Raw genomic sequence first — 19,414 nt, 5'->3', positions numbered from 1 at the left:
GAAATTCCCCGCATTACCCACTCTTCCCGGGATTGCATTGGTTAGTCAGTTCCCAAGTTCCAAGTTGTCGCAATATGGCTAGATGTGGTAAGCCGCAACTTATCATATCAAAGCTTCTTATGTCAGACTCCGTACCCCCTTGTTCTCAACCGTCCATCTGAACCCCACAATCTCGCGATAATCCGAGGCTGAGGCTGATCCTTTTACAGCTCATCGCACAGTTGCCATCCAAGAGCAATGAGACTTGTTAGATCGCGATGTTTTTACATCTTTTGATTTCGAATCCCATGTCAATTGATTCTTATAAAGGGTCTCGCAGACGGCAATTGAGAGAGATCTGGTAAGATTCCTTTGACAGATCAGCATGACCAAAGTAAACGCTAATATCTGGAAGACATTGCTCCGCCTTTTGGTCTTCGCATCTCTGGGACAAGCTCAGTATTTCAACGCCACACCACCAACACTTCCTCCAAGCATCGCAGTTCAACAAGCTGCGAACAAGTCGACTGGGAACCCGGGATTCTGTCCAGGAGGAACAAAGTTTTTCCCTCAGCCCATCGATCATGCTACCTTCAACGGCGATTACAATGCCCCCAACGCTACTTTTCTCCAGCAGTACAACCTCAACGACACTTTTTACAAACCAGGCGGACCCATATTCTTCTTACAAGGAACCGAAAACTCTGTTTTCACTTGTCCCGAGTACTCGATTGGACTTAAATGGGCTCAGAAATTCAATGGACTCATGGTTGGCATCGAGCATCGATATTTCGGAATGAGTTGTCCTTATGGACTGAACTACTCTGAGAATGCCAATTGGGATTCATCTTTACTTGCGCCGTTGACCCTGGAAAATGCTCTTCGAGATGCCGTTTCTCTGTTGGCCTGGATCAAAACGGTGGCCTATCCGACTGCAAAAGATTCTAAAGTAATTATGTATTCTGGTAGGGAAATTGAGATTCATTTGCATCATTTAATTCTAACAAGCTCTCAGGATCTTATGGGGGAACTCTCGCAACACTTTTCCAAGTCCACTATCCAGACTACATTTATGCTTCGATAGCAGAATCCTCACCGATACGAGGTCTCATCTCAGATCCCAATGACCCCTTGGCCTTTGGAATTGGCGATTGGGTACGTACTCCAACTTGAATCTGTTGGCAACGCTAATTTGTTCCAGAACATGGTTTTCAATGATTACTCGGCAGAGGCTGCAACGACAATCCAGCAGGGCATGATGGAGCTAACGAACATGGGGACAAAAGTCCGTGCGTTCAGGCTGTAGAACCTCGAAATTAAAACTCTTCACATTAGGACTAAACTATCAACAACTCCACCATTATGGATCCTTTTACCACTCCACCTATGTCTCCACGTCTCCCAGGTGCAGAGATCAGAACCAAGCACAAAGAGGGCATACGCCGGCTCTTCAAATTCGCTAAAATAGGCCTGCAACAGCTCCAGGGCTACTACCACCTAGGAGACAGCACAGTTAGGAAGATCCTACTATACGATGTGCCTGAAAGAGCGCGCCCTACACGCACAGGGAGACCCAGAGAATCCCTCAATGAACAGGAGGTTAGAGATATTATTGAGTATATTTGCACCGACCATGCAACTAGAGTGCTGAATTGGATCCAAATACACGATGAATTGCAACTCTCTTGCTCTGTCAAGACCCTCAAACGCCGCTGCAAAGAAGCTGGATACTACTCTTGTATCTGCTGCCAAAAGCCCTACCTCACTAAGACCCAAGCCAATGCGCGGTGGCTGTGGGGGATAGCACACATGTTTTGGACTATTTGGGAATAGAGTCAGATACTATACTCAGATGAGGTCACATTTCAAGTTGGAGGGAAGAAATGCAAGCAGAGGTGTATTAGGAATAAGAAGGAACGCTGTCATCCTGACTGCATTCAATTCCAAATGCATAGAGGTGGCACTATTCCTGTACACTTCTTTGGTGCTGTAGGCTACGGATACAAAAGTCCATTGATCAACATTCATGGAACTGGGAAGAGTGGGGCATTTACACAAACTGATTACCTTGCTCAAGTACTCAAGCCTTATATTCAGGATTTTTTAGCTGCTTTTGCGGCTGTTTTGGGGCCTGGGAAGACCCCTCAGTTCATGGAAGACGGCAACTCTGCTCACGGCCACAAGACTACTAGCAATATTTGTGCTACTTGGCGTACTTCTATGGGTATTACTCTATTCCCCCATCCTGCAGTTAGCCCTGATATGAATCCTATTGAGAAGTGCTGGAGGAGAATAAAACAAGCTCTCCATAGGCGCCTAAGGCAGCCAACAACTGAGGTTCAAATGGTTGTAGCAGTATTAGAAGAATGGGACAAAATTCCTCAGGAATGGATCAATGGGCTTATTGAGCAGCAGGACTTCTGGGTACACGACTTAATTAAGCGATGTGGCTGGTCTACAGCTAATTAATTAATAAAATTCATGATTCTGATGCCCTGAACGCACGGACTTTTGTCCCCATGTTCGTAAGAGCACAGCTACAGAATGGTACGTCCTCTTCAACAACCGGAAAACTCTCAAAGCTGACTCTCTACCAGGAAATTTAGCAGAATTACAAAAATCACTGAATCTCTGCACCCCAATCAACTCCACATCTCAGTCTTCCGACCTCCTCACCGCAATCCTCAAAACATACGCCAGCATCGTCCAAGGAAACTACGCATCGACCAAGTATCCCTTCCAGCAGACCCTGAACGCCACCCTCGCCGCCAACATTTCTCTGTCCGCTATCAGCTCCGCCATCTCCATCAGCAACACAGTCAACAAAGCCCCATGTCTGGACTGGAACCCTTCCTACAGCACAAGCGGCACCGAAGGCCGCGCCTTCACCTGGCTCCGCTGCACGCAAATTCCCTACCCGAACCCCTTCTCCACCGCCGAAACCATCTGGGGCCCCATCCTGCCAGATTACACGCAGGCGCACCTCATGGATCCGTACTGCCAAGCGGCATTCAACATGAGCTCCATCGACGGCGGCGCAGCTTTGCAGAGAAAGCTGGGCCTGGATCAGTATACGCTCGAGAATACGGAGCGGCTGCTGATGACGGAACATTTGCTGGATCCGATTGCGGCGTACGGGCCGTTGTCGTGGAATCCCGGGTCGAGTCGGCAGAGGAGTCGGATTATGTATATTGGGCAGTCGGCGCATGCGGAGACGCTGCAGCCGCCTGCAAGGACGGATTCGGAGGCCTTGGTTATGGCGAGGATTTATATCTCGAACTCGATTGCTGAATGGCTTTCTTAGTTTGGTTCTTGGAGTGAAGCTTAATTGTGGAGACTTTGTCGAGGTCCAGGATGTTCATTGAGAGACGGTTGCTGTTGTAGTTTGCTGGTTTCAGAGGTTTGCTTGTTTTAGAGGTTCATTCAAGTTTGAGTATGTTTTACATAAGAGATGAATCACTTAGTCGGGATAGACATTTGCGGGTACTTTCATGCCCCAACAATGTACCATTAATAATGCCGCATCATTATGCCAAGCAACCTCCTAGCATTAAAGAGAAATTACTCAGTGATAACGTCCTGCTGTGTGACTGTTTACCACAACTCTACCACGCCTAACTATTTTCTTGGTAATCTCAAACGATACCTAAGCAATTTCTCAAGGAAAAATCTTTGGGTCAGCGTCTTGGGACCCAATTTGGTTCCTGCTTACTCTAGCGCTCCCTATATATCGCCGCCCGAAACTATTTCTAGTATTTAAAGTATTACAAGTGCGAATATATCTATTTGAAAAACTGTACTTCTAAGTATTTGCATCTAAAGTACGAAATCTGAACATACTACCAAATGGCATATATGATTTATTTATGCTTTAAGCCAAAGCAATCCAAACTACATTAGTGCCATTCGAACTTCCTTAGTTCAAAGTATATAAATTCGGCCTGGCTAAACTTAGAGCAAGCTAAAATATTATGCCAAGTACCAAACTCCTTTTTGTTAACAATATCGAAATCCAGAGCATTCTTTATAGACTAGAAACTATTGCATTCTGCACTTTTTAAAGTATTGTAGTAGGTCACGTGGCGCGTACCACGTGACAGAGTGCGCTGGATAAAAAGTTTATCGCTACGTTTTATATTTTACTTTGCAAGTAGTTTACATCCAATATAATTCGTTCTTTTCTTACTTCAATAGTTAATATATTATTAGTTTTAGTATATATATTGCAGGGGGGTCACGTGGATTGCAACATCTGATCTATGCGAAGCAAGATAAAAGTCGCGTCTTTAACTAACTAGAGCCTAATAATATACTACGTATTATTCTTTCTCCTATAAGTTATTATTATAGGTAATAAATTGTTATATACATGTCGGACTATATTTTGCATGACGAATCGTCACTATGTCACCTGATCGTGGGAATTCCCACGGTCATGTACGTGACGGCACGTACGAGCGAAGTCAAGGATAAGTCACAAGGTGTAACAGTTCGATTACTCAAAAGACGTAGAGACAAAGAAAGAGGTTCGATTTTGGCTGCCTACTTAGAGAAGAGAGAGAGAGGGCAGCTGCTCTATATGCACCTATAATGGGTGCCTAAGGCCCCAAGACCTGAAACCTGAACAGTTCAGTCACATGCTACGCTGGTGCTGTGATACAAGGGACATACTGTCCTGATCTTGTAGGAAAATTCCTGTATACGAGGATCTAAAGTTAAAGAGAAAAAGAAGAAAAGAGGAGAAAAGAGACGTAAGGCTTTGTATATATACACAAAAGGTTATTATGTGTAACCCTTCTCGAGCCAGTCTTGATAGGGTTTCCAGGGGGTTGGCAGGCGGCACATGACCGTGGGATTTACCACAATCAGGTAGCTAGTAACGATTCGACAACTCAGCTATAACTGCAGTCGCTATCTAAAGTTAGAAATAGGTCCAAAGGATTGTTTTCGGGGTCCATTTTGGATCCCTCTTGTACACTTGCACGTGACTAGTGATTTTAGCTCTGGCTGCCTGGTGACTTGTTGTGCCTCAGGTACGAAATATCAGCCCCATCCTTCGGCCTTGCTGCCTAAAGTCTAAAATTGTTGGCTGACTTCCCCTCATTATAATACTGCAATACATAAATCCCTCCCCGAATGTGATACTTCTCTCTTGCATCACAACAAAAAGTAACGAAATAATTTCCAGCGGCATAGTTCGATATACTTCACAGCTGTTTCTTATTCTTGCAATTGAAACTGGGAGCACTGCCAAAGACCCTCTACCTCTCTGAAGCGGGTGAAGCTACACGAAAAACAATCACATAGTTTAGACGGTCCAAGCAGACCTTGGCCGGTCCTCTATTAAAGGTAAATGTGAATTTCATTTCTCCATGCAAACATGGCGACTCGATTGTCCCATCCTCCCCCTGGAAAAGTTGGTGGAAATAACGCTAATTGATATCACCTTACACTAGAGATAACTGTCTAGTACGGAAATCAATGTCCTCACCTGTGAAGCTCACTAGTACTGTGGGTGTTTCAAAAGATCACCTTGAGTATGGGTCCTTTCGGAAATGGCTCAAACCTATCCGGGTTCGAGCCACGGTGCATCCAGATTTGTCGACAGCGCCAAGAGAGGTGGGAGAAGCTTTTGGATTCATTATTCGTCGGGAAGCCATCCGCCAAACATTCCACAGATCAATGGAACCTCCACATAAAGAGACAATGGACCTCGCATTCACGCTATTCGACCGTTACGGCAGGCTGAATAAGGAAATAATTGATCACACGATCAGAAAAGGTACGGGGTGGTGGAATGAAGAGGTGGATCATGGCAATATCGTCCTAATCGAGAACGTAAATGTGGACAAGGAGTGGCGAAGGCAAGGTGTTGGAAGGAAACTAGTCTTACAGCTCTTGGAGCAGGCCATGGCCTCACGATACAACCCCAAATTTGCATTTGCGCGTCCGGCAGCCTTCTACGACCGAACGAACAGGGAAGAGAAGCAGGGGCAGACAGAGGAACGAAACCGGGCTCTTCATCAATCAAAGATTACAGCCGTAACTTCTTTCTTTCGATCCATGCAGTTCCGACGGGTGGGTGTCACTGAATGGTTCGCTTTGGCCCGAGACGAGAAGCACCCATCTCGTCAGTTACTATGTATCGAGGATTCAGATCCCGTGTTGGATGATTCATCTGATAGTGATAGCGATGATGAACCTGAGGTGATATTGTGCGGATTTTCGATGAATCAAGACGGTACCAGCCCGAAATTTACTCAGAATAGGCTCTCGAAAAGCGACGCAGCATCACAAGGCTTAGAAGCACTCTTCAAAAGCAATGGCGCTACCCGAGATGAGGCTCGTCACACGTCCGCTGCGATACTGAAACGAAGACATCCTTTGCATTACGCAATCAAGGTTTTGACAGACACAGACTGCCTTGGATTCCTTCAATCTCATACTCGAAACAGCTCAGCTGAGAATTTTGATATCGAAGCGATAAACGGACATGGCGATACAGTTCTACATCTCGCAGCGAAAGCATCAAAATCAGCATGCCTAAGCTGGATCATGGATTCTTCAAGTGGTGTAAGGCTTGCGAGCATGAGGAACTATGAAGGGTATACCCCCTTGGAAGCGTTGAAGGCACAACTCGAGTGTGAAAGAATTAGCGAACCTTATAGTGCTTCACGAACAAAATGCGTGGCTGATAAATTCGATGGATTTGATGATAGTTCCATCGCGTGTCTCCTTAAGCTCATCGGACTCGAAGCGCCAACGGCCGAGCAACGAGGCATGGCCAAATTCGGATGCAGTTGTGGACAATGTGTGGCTGGCTTCTTGAGCCCACGCATGATCAAGAAACTACGCGACGAAGCCGATGTTCTTTACGACCTCTTAACTCATCTTGGCTCTACGGAGGATGGAGAATCTTGGTACTTGGATTTCAAGGATACTCTCGTCCATCTTCCGGACAGACTCCAGCCGCATTTCCAGCGGAACAAGATATTACGAAATGTATTCACTGAGCTCGTAGGCACTGTGGCCAAATGCCTAGCTGAAAAAGTTGTTCCTCACAGAGCTAGCGTGGTTAATTCCCTCAGAGAAACACCCATTTGGTCGCAGATTGATGGGTATTACTTCCAGAAGGGAGGAACAGTGGCAGCCGCTGTAAACATAGTCATCGATAATGCTAAAGAGCATGACACCGAGGCAGGAACGCCATTGTACGAGGTCGCAGACAACGACAGCTTATCTGAACTACCCAATTGCCGGAACGACAACGAATTTGAGTTTGTTCGCCGACATTGTATTGACAATAAACCCCCAAGAACCGATCTGGAAGACATCGGGTCTCCGTAAGTTGATCAGCCTAATAAGAAGACATCTACTGAGACTTTCCAGTGTGGATATGCCGTGGCTCACTCAAATGGCCCGTATGATGTTACTGGGGCAAGATCCTTTTGATCATATTGGATAATGCATATATTTTCCAACCACCTGATTTACAAAAGAGGATAGAAGATTTTAACTTCGCATGAGATTTCTCTCCGTTTTAGCGACGGTTATCAGTAAATTGAAATAGGTTTCTTAAAAATGTGTGAATTACAAGAGAACAAGGGGGGGTTGACGCCAGAATAACTATCTACTCCTTTTGAACTAGAACTAGGTAGACAAGAAAGTCCGAGAGAATAATCCTCTCTCACAGGCAGATACTCCTCTACTGAACATCACAAACATCGCAAACATACCACATTCACTCTCCTTGCTGAATCAGATTCATTCCTTGACAACAATGCCTTCACGATAGAATATGGTCCGCTCAATTGGAGTGCTGAGATGAATCTGGCTCTAGATGCCGAAGCCGGACCGGGCAAAATAATCTGTTATTGCTGCTGAGATAATGTTATCTTTTTCTTAACGCTTTGATTAGTTCATAATAAAACTCATCAGCCCCTTTGGGAGTATATTTTTCTAAGCCCAACTTAGTTAATTTTCTTGGCCTTGTACCTCAGATGATGGGTCTCATGGCAGAACATACCTGATATAAAGATATCTTGGAGTCTATTCACCACACTCTCTACATCGTAATCGTCTTGCGCGGGCGTCCCGATGATAGTAGAAAACTTCGAGATGCGTCCTCCAGCAGACATCAGATCACGTAGGATTTGTAAATTATCCTGTCGCTCATTGTTCGCAACAGATCCATGCGGTTGGAACTTACCCCGCCTAGCGAATTCCTGTTCTCGGGCAACGCAGATATCAGCGGGGCTTTCGCCATGAGAATTCAGAAGATTTGCGTTGACCATTGGGTTGTGCAGTAACATAGTGACAGCATCAGAATTGCCGCATTGTGCTGCCAGATGTAAAGCAGTAAATTCTGTATACTTCTGGCGCGCCGCCCCCTTTACTTGGCTATTCAAATATTGTCGGTCATTGAAGTGGTCGAGGATATTGCAGAAGACTCCAGCATTCATCCGACCTCCATTGGTTGAAGAGAAGACAATGGCCTGGAGAGCTGTTAAGCCACTGCCATCCAAATACGACACATTCCAGAACAATTCATCTCTATTTGGGATGAGAGACAGAATGAATGCAACTTTCTGCTCCATGTTAGGATAGTTCGAAGAGACCGAAATGAGATTGCCAAGGATGGTTGAATCGACAAGTCTTCCAGTGAGATGGACGCCTCCGTCTTGAAAGAGTAATTTTGCTGCTTCAAGCTGCCCGGTTGTGACAGCAACCTCAAAGAGCTCTGTATGATCTGACGAAAGATCTGCAGATGTTGGCTGCAGTATGAGCTTGAGAGATCTCATCACGAAATGCTGATCATTAGTATTCAGAAAACACTTCTCGACAGCTGCCTTATCAACAGCAGGATCAGGAGCAATGTCTCCCCTATGCTCGATCAAGAAGTCGAATATGAGGCGATGGTGGCCAAATATGACTTGCTGCAAGGAACTCAACCATAGTATTGGCGTGGGTCTCAAGGAGCCGTTTTTGTAGTCCCACAAATATTCGAGTATTGATATGTTTCCCGAGATACACGCAATTGTGATAGGATGATCGCCTTTGCCGTGCATACCGTGCGAGAGGATCATAGGATCGGCCCCATATTCAATGAGCAGCTGGACACATTTGACAGGTATTTGCTCGAAGTCCTTGCCATGAATCAGATATTCGCGAAACCTAAAGCTTGGGTTGCAATCAATGGCTATAGGAAGCGCAGTGGTGAATGTGTTATGCGAGCGACTGAATGATGTATTTAAAAGCCTTCGAAGATCCAGACGTTGAGTGTTAGTTTTGGCATAGGATAGCAATATTTTTAGCAGTTGATACTGATGAAACATCGCCCCGAATCCAATTGGAGATGCTTCGAATCCATGCTCACGAACATTCGATGACTTTTGTATTCTCTTGAACGGGTTGGCACCTTTATCGACCAAGACCTGGGTAGCACAAGGATTTCTCGCGGCTACAGCCCAGAGCAGCGGAGTCCCTTCCGCAACGCCAAATGGGCTGTCAGCCATTTCTTTGTATATCAGAGCGCTTCCTGAGAGCTTATCAAGCTCCGCACCATGTTTTAAGAGAAGTGCAGCTATTTTTGGTATATGCTTGTTATCAAAGGCGCTTAAGAAGTGTAGCGCGGTGACTCCATCCTTTGTAGGGATTCTTGGATCAGAGCCGCGTTCAAGCAAGAGTGCGGCCGTTGTTGCATGGCCACCCCGACAAGCTATCAGGAGTGGTGTCTCTCCAATGCAATTTACACAATTGTAGACTGATCTTGGTAGATTGGGAAGCCTGAGCAGTAATTGGATATTTCCAGTACTTGCAAGGCAGTGTATATGGCCGAACAGAATCTCAGATGGATCGCCTGATTCCATTGCACACTGGTACTGTTCGTTCAGTAACTTGACCAACTTGGGACAAACAACCCCGTAGCGACATCGACTGTTCTGTATGGCTTGGTTGAATAGTTTAGGGTCCAATGCTTGAAGACGTTCCTGGGCTATTAAGCTCCCTTGCTCAGAAGCGGCTAGCAGCCATTCAATCTCCACCTTGCGAGGAATCGGGGATGAGTAGCCAAATACTTCATGAAGCCTGCCACATGTAGACCGGGCCTCAATATGACCAATTTTAGCAGATTGGGCCAAAATTTCTAGAGCCTTAACGAGTCTCGGCGCCGAGAGTCCCACCGAATTGATGACCATAACCGCATACTCGTAACCAGCCTCTGCTTGGTCATCTTTGGAAATCGTACTGTTGGTGGCTTCATGTAGGAGCCGGTCCTCCAGCAGCGTCTTGACAGGCAATGGAAGTAACCAGAAGAGGTTGCTATCTTGCGTGACCTAGTTCTAATTGTGTCAGATGTCTCATGTAATATTATAGCACCCCACAAACACTTGTTCTAATACAAGATAGAGGAGAATTCCCCCCCCCCCCCCCCCCCCCCCCCCCCTTTTTTTTTAAAAAAAAAAGAAAAGAAAAGAAAAGAAAAAAAGTTGATAGAATGAAACAGGGATATTACTAGCTTACCTTGAAAATTTTTTTCACTGTTCCTATTATTTTCAGTTCCGTTGGCGTTACGAGTTGGTTTTTAATCCTGTCACCTGTTAGATTACAAGGCGGCGGTGAGGGCGTATAACCACAGTTACCATGCTTTTGCAATTTCTGTCATCCGATAAATCAAGCGAGTATCTGCTTCCTGACAAAATGAGGCGCGAGTTTGCCGTCTCCTGGCCAGCGATCGGCGTGCACGCCATCGCCACTTCGATGATCGGCACCTTCGCGGCTGCTTATTTGTAGTGTGCTGCCGGATAAATTGTGACACCCTGAAGAAATTATTTGAGGACTTCCCAAGCAGATAGCGGAGTGAAATGGCTTCAATCTCTTGTGGGTCCAGCCTGATTGGCGAAGGTATGGCAGCCCCGGTGACTTTCCTTAGCCTAGCCTTGCTTATGTCCAACACAGAGCTCATCCGGGACCACCATCGGGGAGTTGGCTCTGTAGAAATTGCCCCAGAAGCGGTTTCACGACGCCCAAGTGTCCTTCTCAAGTGTGAGCACAACAAATTTCTGAGAATTGACAGGATAGTTTCTTCGCTCGCAAATCGTTGAGTGGCCTGGGCGGCAAGTGTCCCCTTTAGCAAACAGACAAACGTGGCCCAAATTTGTTCATCTGCCAGAATAGAATCCTCATCAAAGGCAGGATCTGCCTCCCATCCTTTACCATTGTCTGCACTTTCAATATTATCTTGCGTAGCCAAATTCTTTGAGTCTCGCAAGCTGAGAGCTATAAGCCAATGATGAAGCTCCCCTTCCTTCTTCAGAGATTCCAGCCGAGAACATGACAGTTTCTTCATTTCTTCTAAGACGTACATGCCTTGGATCAGAGCTGACAGGACTATGCCAAGACTAAAAATGTCTGTTTTGAAGAGTTCCTCTCGCCCAAGTGTCACGTCATTATGATAACACTCCGGCGCACTGTAGAGGATCGTGCCAATTGGCCTCTTAGAAGGCAGGGTTGTCACCCCCAAAACAATAGCTGACCCAAAATCTGCAATCTTTGCAGTGTAGCCCCGTTCTGTTGAATGGAAGATAAGAATGTTCTGTGGCTTGAGATCTCCATGAACAATGCCAATAGAATGGATCGCTTGAAGCCCAGATGTTACATGAATGCAAATCCGGAGCCGTTCCCGCAGCGTCAATTCTCGTGTCCGACTAAAATTCAAGAGGTCGCCAAATTCTGACCCTTCCAGGAGTAGACACGGGATTGGCAGACCCGCGTAGATGTCCAGTGATTGCCAACAGCACCCATATACTGAAATGATATTTTCGTGATGCTTCAGCGATTCAGACTGTAGGATCTGATATTCCTTTGCGATAGAGCGGAATAGTTGAGCGTTGCGTTTGCCGTCCTGGCCAAGCCTTGGGGTTTTCAAAGCAACAAGCTCAGGAAGTGAAGGCCCAAAGTCTAAGCTGACAGCCGTCTGTCGAAGGACGTACCGTCGCGGTATCAATGTAACTGAGAAGGATGCGCCACAATATGGAGTGAATGGAAGAAACAGGTTCCAAGGTCCAAGATGTATGGAGAGCAGTACCGAAGAGTTCCACTTCTGAGTGGACTTGTCCTCAGGCCTCACGATCACGGACATGAACCGCATTACGTCAAATTGGTCGTTGTGAGTAGCGTCGTCGTCGGCGGTGTGATCCGCACTGTTGCATGCCATGATTCCGTTCGTGTGGTAGTCAAGAGTTCCATAATCTCCGTCGGAGTGGTATGCCATTGTGCTTGCTCAAGAATAACAGCAAAGATAATATTGGTAGTATGTAGAGGGATGGAATCGGGGGTTTCATCACGGGCATGTCAGCGTTGTTGAGGGAGGGGAGCGTGGGGCGGGGCGTGGGGCTGAGCGCGGGGCTGAGACTCTAGGCTACAGCCATTGCATTAAAGCAAACAAGGGGATTAGGCAGCGAAGGTACTTAAGTACAAAGCCGCACCAAAGAAATGCTCACCGCCTTGTGGCGATATAACCAGGACACGGGAAACCGGCGAATTGATTGGTGGCAGAACGTTCTGCCCAAAGGTCGTCTGCACTTCCTTACCCTCGGCAGCTCCGCAGAATGGCATAGCCAGGTGGCTGAGCTCGCTAACAAGTTTGACTGCGCTACCCCTGGATGGCGTGCTTGGGCGAACACCAGGTTATTAAATCATAACCGTAGGAATTACTTCCACTCTGTAACCAAGCTTCTGTATCTTTTCTGCTCTTCCTCTCTCCTCCATCCCTTATATTGCCTTCACTGCGGCATGGCTGAAGACCACATAAATACCGCCTTTGGCGCCCTTGGAGCCCTTGATGTCCTTGTACAACGTTGTATGCAAGGATTTGCACTATGGCAGCGCATCGATAACGTGACCGAATCGATTGAAACATTCAAAATTCGACTGGACCTATATTGTGCAAAGTTAGCCTTCTGGGCTCAGGAATGGGGCATCGAGAAAAATCAACATATTAAGGACCGCAAGTTCCGTACCTACGAGTCAGTGGCCATGAACTATCTCAAACTCATCTATCGACTCACTCACGGCCTGAGCGGTTTCGACAGCGCTCTTCCTTCGCTCAGCACGGCCCACAACTTGACTGCCATGGACTCGCTGCGCCGTATATATCAACTGGGCTCAATATCTCTCGAACCCCATGACTCTGACAGAGCCGATGCAACTTCCACAGGATTTGAATCCGCTTCCGAGCGATTGAAGTGGGCCTTGCAAGAGGAGAAGTTGACTGAAAGGCTGATCTTGCTAGAGACTCTGATTCAAGATCTCTACGTCTTTTTTCCTCCTCCGTACTCTGATCCAGCCGGCGTTATCGTCTTGGGCACATCACTTGCAAGTCAGGACGCAGCTACCCTTGCCAGAACCAGTCATGCTATTGATTCGACATCATTGCATGCGGGGCTTGCGTGGTTGAAATCTATGGCCTACAGGACCCAGGCGGCACCCTATGGACTGGGTTCCAGAACAACTGAACTGAAGGAAGGTAAACTTGTAGTACAAAGTCGGGAGCAAAATGAATCACGTTTCATAGCCAGCTATGACGGCTCCTACGTATTTGTCGAGCAAAAAAACAGCACAACTCCTCGAACTGATACAAGTCAGCGCAGACTCTTAGATGCACGGATTAAGAACATCGTTCTTCGTCTTCAGGATCCTCTCAAGCCGACTGAGTTGAGAACACTTCCTTGCCAAGGAATCATCGAGTCGCCGAAAATGACGGATGAGACGTTTACGTTCACCTACAGCATCGTATACAAGGTGGATGTGCCGCACTTCTTTTCGCTTCAGAACATCTTGAGCCAGAGCCAAAAATCGAAACAAGAGATTCAGCATGTTCGAGATTGCCTTCCTCTCGGGCGGCGGTTCGTTGTTGCTCAGACCCTTGCCCGCGCTGTCATGTACCTCCACTTCGCTGACTGGCTTCATAAAGCAATCAGAAGCGATAACATACTTTTTTTTGCAGAGAACCTGGCTAGCTTGGGGTCTGCATTGCCGTACCTTGTTGGGTTTGAATATAGCCGACCTGATGCTCACGGAGAGCAAACGGAGAATGTCGTTGACAAGAAAGGGCACAAGTTTTATCGCCACCCCAAAGCTCACGCCGTCCCGGTAGCAGACTTACAACAGCCTTTAGGAGGAGCAGGGCGCTATTCAAAGGTCTACGATATATACAGCCTAGGGGTTATCCTTATGGAGCTTGGACTGTTTAAGTCGGCAAAAAGAATAGTGGCAGAGAGTATGGACTCAAACACTGATCCCACTCCGGAAGATATCCGAAATGCTCTTGTTTATAGAGCCGTTCCTAAACTGAAGTTTACAATGGGCGAGATATATGCTAAGGTAACCTGTATTTGCTTAAACGAGTATTTTGATGATATTGACAGGGGGGCTTTGGATGAGGTATTTTACACGAACGTGGTGCGTAGATTAGAACTTTGTAACGCTTAGGACCAAACTGGATACCGCTTTTGAGATCTTAATGGCGAACATGATGTGACGGTTTAGACCGAGGATTGGAATCGGGCCTCAGGCACCGATTGAGGATCAACTGTGCGGCTCATCCGTGCGGCTCGTCTGTGCGGCCTTGCTGGAATCTTCGATAATACTCTAGAACTCCGTGCGGCCCTACTTTGCTGGAATCTTTAATACTACTTTAGAGCTTCAAACTATCTAATGGCAACCTCGAGAAGGAAGAGGATAGAATGCAGTGGAAAGCCTTCGTACGAGCTCTATATAAAGACTCGTCTTCTTTGTATCTATTTGGTTCTTTAGATTTACCTCTTTGCAATAGAGTTGACTTGTACATGAGTATTGTCCATCTCGACACGTGACATAGCTCTATTAAATCACGTGCTAGATTATGTGAAGTCACGTCGCGGTCAGAATCGCTACACAAGTTCTTATAGCATCAAAAGTATCACAGATCCAGAAATATGACCGCTTGAGAGCCTCAGGCTGCCGTTTCAGTTGCCTATTCTCTCACAGCTGCTGCTTTCCTCTTCTCTCTACCTTATGTCACGGTTATGGAGTCACGTGCCCGCTACGAAATACTCACGTGACCGCTCGCCTGTATATATGCCCTGCCTTCCGGCGCTTCCTTCCTTTCTTTCCTCTTTACCTTTAGATTCTAAGAGATAGCCTAATCGATTCCTCGTCTACGTACTTGAGTCCAACCGTGCTGTCACACCTTAGATCCTAAGAGATACGCAATATCAACTTCTATTCTTCGTACTTCACGTTTTCTAGTGACCGAGCTATCACAAAAAATTGAATAAGTACTTAGATGATTAAAATCACTCGTATGAGATAGCGTTGAATTGGCAATATTCAGTAAATTGAGGCTGAATGGCCCCACCAAATCACGTGTGACTAGACCAGAGGGGATCCAAATCGGCTCTAGTAAAGACCCTTGTAAGTTTGACAGGGGATCGAGAACGGATACCGTCAAGGCATCCTGATAGGTTCAAAGAGGTGGGTTGAGGCTAAATAATTGCTCATATAAGGCTTAGCGTGGGATTCGAATTCGGTTCCTGGGAAAATTCGTGCATGACTAAAAGAGAGCTAGAACGGATTCCTGGAAATTCTCTAGGAAACTGCAACCGGGTCACAAGGGAACCAAAACAGACCACCAGGGAGCCAAAACGGATCTCCGCCTAAAGTGCTCAGGCTGACTCAGAGAGTGCTTAGGTTGCTCAGGCAGGACTCAGGAACGCTCACCCTCGGCTCAGGTTAGAGCGGCGACTGCTCAGGTCCAAAGACGGAAATGGACTTTGGTGGGCTCAGTTGTCGTCTGAGATTATATTGGTAATCTCAGACGACACATTTTCAATTTCGCTCCGAACGCGGTTACAGTAGTCAGCATCGCCGCTCTGCTCAGGCGCTACTCACCCTCTGCTCAGGTTGCTCAGTCACGTTCTGATCTCCCTTTCTGTGATCAATTATAATTTACTTACTATTTGGTTCTATCGTGCGAAAGTTATCAACTCTACACGAACATCCTCAGGAGTACCAACTCGGCTCCTAGGGAGCGCAGATAGCCCCCTCTTAGCGCGCATTACACACTAGTGAAATGGATACGCCAGTGTTAGGGAGCTGAATTTTTGCCCTACTCCATTCCTAACGCCAGCGCCTTTGGCCATAACTTGGCCATTACTCTACAATGAACCCCACCTTATAGTTAACGACGCTTACCCTGAAACCATTTTTAGAATTTAGAGTACTACAATAACGACTATATTAGTTTGAAATAACATATTTCGAAGTAATTGCGTCTAAGGTAGGATATACTAAGATACTACAGGATTGCGTATGCGCTCTATTTATATTTTGAAGTAAAACAATCCAAATTCCACTACTATAACTCAGGCTACTTTTGATTAAAGTACCAAGATTTAGCTATAATAATCAAGACCCTAACTAAGTATTACTTAGGGAAAAAAGCTCATATATTCAATCTATAGCACGAATGTTACTTTCTTTATCGTTGTCTGTGGCTCTAGCATCTGAAGGTAGAGTTTGATGCTGGCATATATAGGAGGAGGGTTGGACATTCAGCTTTACGACACAGATGGAATATCACGCAACTCGGAGTATCATAATATATTAATTTTACGGCGGTGTACAGTATGAAATATATCGTAACCAGTGTCTAATACACAGCTATTGGTGCTCTTGCTACCTTGGTTGCCCATATTGCCTTATTCAGAACACTGCCGCTGGTACTCTTGTCCCCTTTACTTATCAGCCTCGTATTCCTCTAGCGAGAACTGCCAATGCATTGATGCCCTAATCCGTGCCTCTGCCTTATCTGTAAATAACGACTCGTCCTCTCGGTCCGCAGAACAACCTCACAGCTGAAATGTATACTCTCACAACGCGTCGCGAATTTTCCGTTCATGGTACCCAAAATGCCATGCCGATGTCGGAATGTCTAGTCAAGAATGCAAAAATAAATCTAGCACCAGAAAAGGAAAGCCAGAGATATATATGATAAAAAGATCTTCGGCTTTAGCGCTGGAGCCTTATCCCTTCAATCAATCAGGTAGTCAAGTCAAAACTATTTTGAAATGCAGAAAAAGATCGTCTTAAATTGCCTAATTCAGTACCTGCTGAATCTTTGCATAAGCATACTGTAGGGCAGACGCAGGCTACAGCTAATCTGCCCCAGCTGCTTTGCACGCGAGTTATCTCAAACACACCTGATTTACCGAAAAAATCCGCGGAACTCTATATTATCTTTTCAACGGACGAATGATTAAATCGCATAAGCCGTTTTTGCCGGGGATACGACAACCCTTCTCTCAACTCGGCCTGAATTCATCTTATTCGTTATTATCTAAACCTATTATAATGTCACAGCTGCGGCGGGTAGGTGGCACTATAGTCTATAAGCTGTCTAATAATAATCTGAAAATGGATCTACATTAAGCTTGTGGGATAACTTCGGCTTGTCGATGGGTGGCTTTTGTATCTTCACCTTCGCTAACACCTCAGATTCTGCCACAAGGCTCTTCCAGTCTGTCAGGGTAGACTCATTTTCACTGTCCTCTTCAGAAGTTGCTAGTTCTTCCTCGGCAGTCAAAGTAATCGGACTTACTATCCTGAGGGCTTTCAGCACAACATTTAAGCCTCTGGTATTATCATTTGTAGGTGCAGCGAGGGAGCCTCCCGCTCTGCCACCTCCAAGGGCTATTGTAGAGCTTAAAGGTAATGGCCTACGGTCCGTGAGGAGAATCTCCATGAACTGAGCCACGTTCTTGAGCTCAAGAACAAAGCGCTCGCTTGTATCTTCAACGATGTTAAGCCCTTCGAAAACAGTGGGTGCGAGCTCTCGATCTTTCCTCTTCTCAGCCTTTCCAGAAGTTTGCTTATTGTGACTAAGAAATTGATAGGAAGGCCTAGCAACAACGGTCCAGGCACGTCTACGATTCGCTGCCGGTATGCATATCAAGCAGATGTCGGATCTGGCGAATCCAAATAGGTCCAGTTCATGTCTATCCCCATGGTCATATTCAAAAAGCTCAGAGCAGATCTCAAGTGGCCAAGATCTTATGCCATAATCTTCATCGTCAGAATCAGAAATGGTATCGAGACCTCTGCCTTTGGACCTTTGGTTGTAAAGAGGCCACTTTCCGAATCGTTGACAGCGTACAGTCATTACCAAGGGCTGTTGGATCCATTTGAGATATGACCATGACCGTTGACTTTCAAACCAAAGTGTGGACTCCAATTTATAGCTCGGCCATCTCAAGTCCATAGACTCCACAACCAGCGAGGCAAATTCGAGACGAGAATCGATTTTGACTGGCCCAGTGGCTCCCCAAGCCATCAAAGAAAGAAAAGTGTCTTCCATGTTCAGCTTATAGTCCGCATTGAATCCACGTTCGAGGACCACCTCTTTCGAAATACTCAACAAGGCAAAAATACGGTCCCTGGGATCCTCACACCCAGAATCCTGGTACCGCACAAAGAGAGTTTCGAATGACTCGACAAATTTCGGCCAACGCTTTTGAGATTTGATAAGTCCATACATTGTGCTATGGTGGATTTCGCGACCTCGAGAACGTCGCAAGCGTTGTTTTCTGTCATCTTCCACCGTCAAGGGAGTCCATAGTTCAGCTGTCCAGGGTGTTAATTGATCAGGTGGAAATTTGCACGCGGTTGCAAATGCCGACCACTGGACCGTTTCGTTTCCGCAGAAGAGTTGTAGGTCTCGCGCGACCGTGATCTCCTGAACGATCCAGATTCGGGTCCAATATCTTCGCCTAGAAAGAGCTACTAATCCTTGCCATATCTTTGCTCTCTCGCTCAAATGAGGCTGTCTGAGTGCATCCTGTTTGAAGCTACTGAGTAACCCGATGGAACGTAGAGTGATGCCACTATATTGATCTTCCTCTCCCAGCCATACTAGAACCGAGTGTGCTTTCCGATAGATTTGGCTCATGAGCTGAACTTGATGGTTTCGCTCATAATCGTTGCTCTGATCAATACAAATAGCATCGCACCATAGGTAGTCTTCGTAACCGTGGGATCTCAGCCTGGACAGAAAGTTCCATAGATTTGATCTGATACGCGCTGGCTGACCCATGACATCAATCACCATAGTTGGAGACGTGGGCCCCCATTCGTACGATAAAGCCTGATATTCGGGCGCGGAATTTATGTCGAATGTGCCGAAAGCGCATGTAACACGGCCGAGAGGGGATTTTGAGAGTGAGAGTATTCTCAGCAATCGTATGTGCGAGTGCCGCGATAGTAAAGGATTATTTGCATATATTGACATGTTGATAGGAGCTGTGAATAAACCGCACTTTGTACGTGGTGTGATTGAAACTTCAACTTCCAAAATTGCTGATATCTTGGTTGTCGATTTTGTGGTGGCAGTGCTCATCGA

The 19,414-nt window shown here is 46.2% G+C and overlaps 5 protein-coding genes across 5 annotated transcripts; 3 read left to right on the top strand and 2 right to left on the bottom strand.

Moving 5' to 3' along the window:
• Nucleotides 1-364: 364 nt before the first annotated feature.
• Nucleotides 365-3,283, top strand: LY89DRAFT_672563 (uncharacterized protein; the record flags this gene model as incomplete). The annotated part of the gene is made up of 6 exons (XM_018213289.1): nt 365-944; nt 995-1,134; nt 1,181-1,268; nt 1,385-1,578; nt 1,813-2,403; nt 2,639-3,283. 6 exons carry the CDS (start codon nt 365-367, stop codon nt 3,281-3,283), a joined length of 2,238 nt encoding a protein of 745 aa, XP_018067700.1.
• Nucleotides 3,284-5,075: 1,792 nt separating this feature from the next.
• Nucleotides 5,076-7,878, top strand: LY89DRAFT_651518 (uncharacterized protein). Its single transcript, XM_018212164.1, has 3 exons — nt 5,076-5,328; nt 5,436-7,322; nt 7,369-7,878. The coding sequence occupies exons 2-3, from the start codon at nt 5,461-5,463 to the stop codon at nt 7,442-7,444; spliced, it is 1,938 nt and encodes a 645-aa protein (XP_018067699.1). The 5' UTR covers nt 5,076-5,328; nt 5,436-5,460; the 3' UTR covers nt 7,445-7,878.
• On the bottom strand, nt 7,546-12,250 carry LY89DRAFT_753994 (uncharacterized protein; the record flags this gene model as incomplete). Its single annotated transcript, XM_018221301.1, has 3 exons — nt 7,546-10,313; nt 10,501-10,567; nt 10,620-12,250. 3 exons carry the CDS (start codon nt 12,248-12,250, stop codon nt 7,950-7,952), a joined length of 4,062 nt encoding a protein of 1,353 aa, XP_018067698.1. The 3' UTR covers nt 7,546-7,949.
• A 341-nt stretch (nt 12,251-12,591) lies between these two features.
• LY89DRAFT_157366 (uncharacterized protein) lies at nt 12,592-14,781 on the top strand. Its single transcript, XM_018205464.1, has one exon. The coding sequence runs from the start codon at nt 12,772-12,774 to the stop codon at nt 14,467-14,469; it is 1,698 nt and encodes a 565-aa protein (XP_018067697.1). The 5' UTR covers nt 12,592-12,771; the 3' UTR covers nt 14,470-14,781.
• A 2,331-nt stretch (nt 14,782-17,112) lies between these two features.
• LY89DRAFT_687501 (HET-domain-containing protein) lies at nt 17,113-19,339 on the bottom strand. Its single transcript, XM_018215513.1, has one exon. It carries the CDS (start codon nt 19,301-19,303, stop codon nt 17,417-17,419), a length of 1,887 nt encoding a protein of 628 aa, XP_018067696.1. The 5' UTR covers nt 19,304-19,339; the 3' UTR covers nt 17,113-17,416.
• Between the last annotated feature and the right edge of the window lie 75 nt (nt 19,340-19,414).

This window comes from Mollisia scopiformis, assembly GCF_001500285.1.
Source record: "Mollisia scopiformis unplaced genomic scaffold LY89scaffold_19, whole genome shotgun sequence".
Lineage (NCBI taxonomy): Eukaryota > Fungi > Ascomycota > Leotiomycetes > Helotiales > Mollisiaceae > Mollisia > Mollisia scopiformis.
This window is presented reverse-complemented; position numbering and strand designations above follow the sequence as displayed.

Bases quoted from the DNA above. Each gene is read 5' to 3' on its own strand.
- LY89DRAFT_651518 (XM_018212164.1), top strand. From the start codon at position 5,461: ATGTCCTCACCTGTGAAGCTCACTAGTACTGTGGGTGTTTCAAAAGAT. The intron at 7,323-7,368 runs GTAAGTTGATCA...GAGACTTTCCAG, and splicing joins CTGGAAGACATCGGGTCTCC to TGTGGATATGCCGTGGCTCA.
- LY89DRAFT_157366 (XM_018205464.1), top strand. From the start codon at position 12,772: ATGGCTGAAGACCACATAAATACCGCCTTTGGCGCCCTTGGAGCCCTT.
- LY89DRAFT_687501 (XM_018215513.1), bottom strand. From the start codon at position 19,303: ATGTCAATATATGCAAATAATCCTTTACTATCGCGGCACTCGCACATA.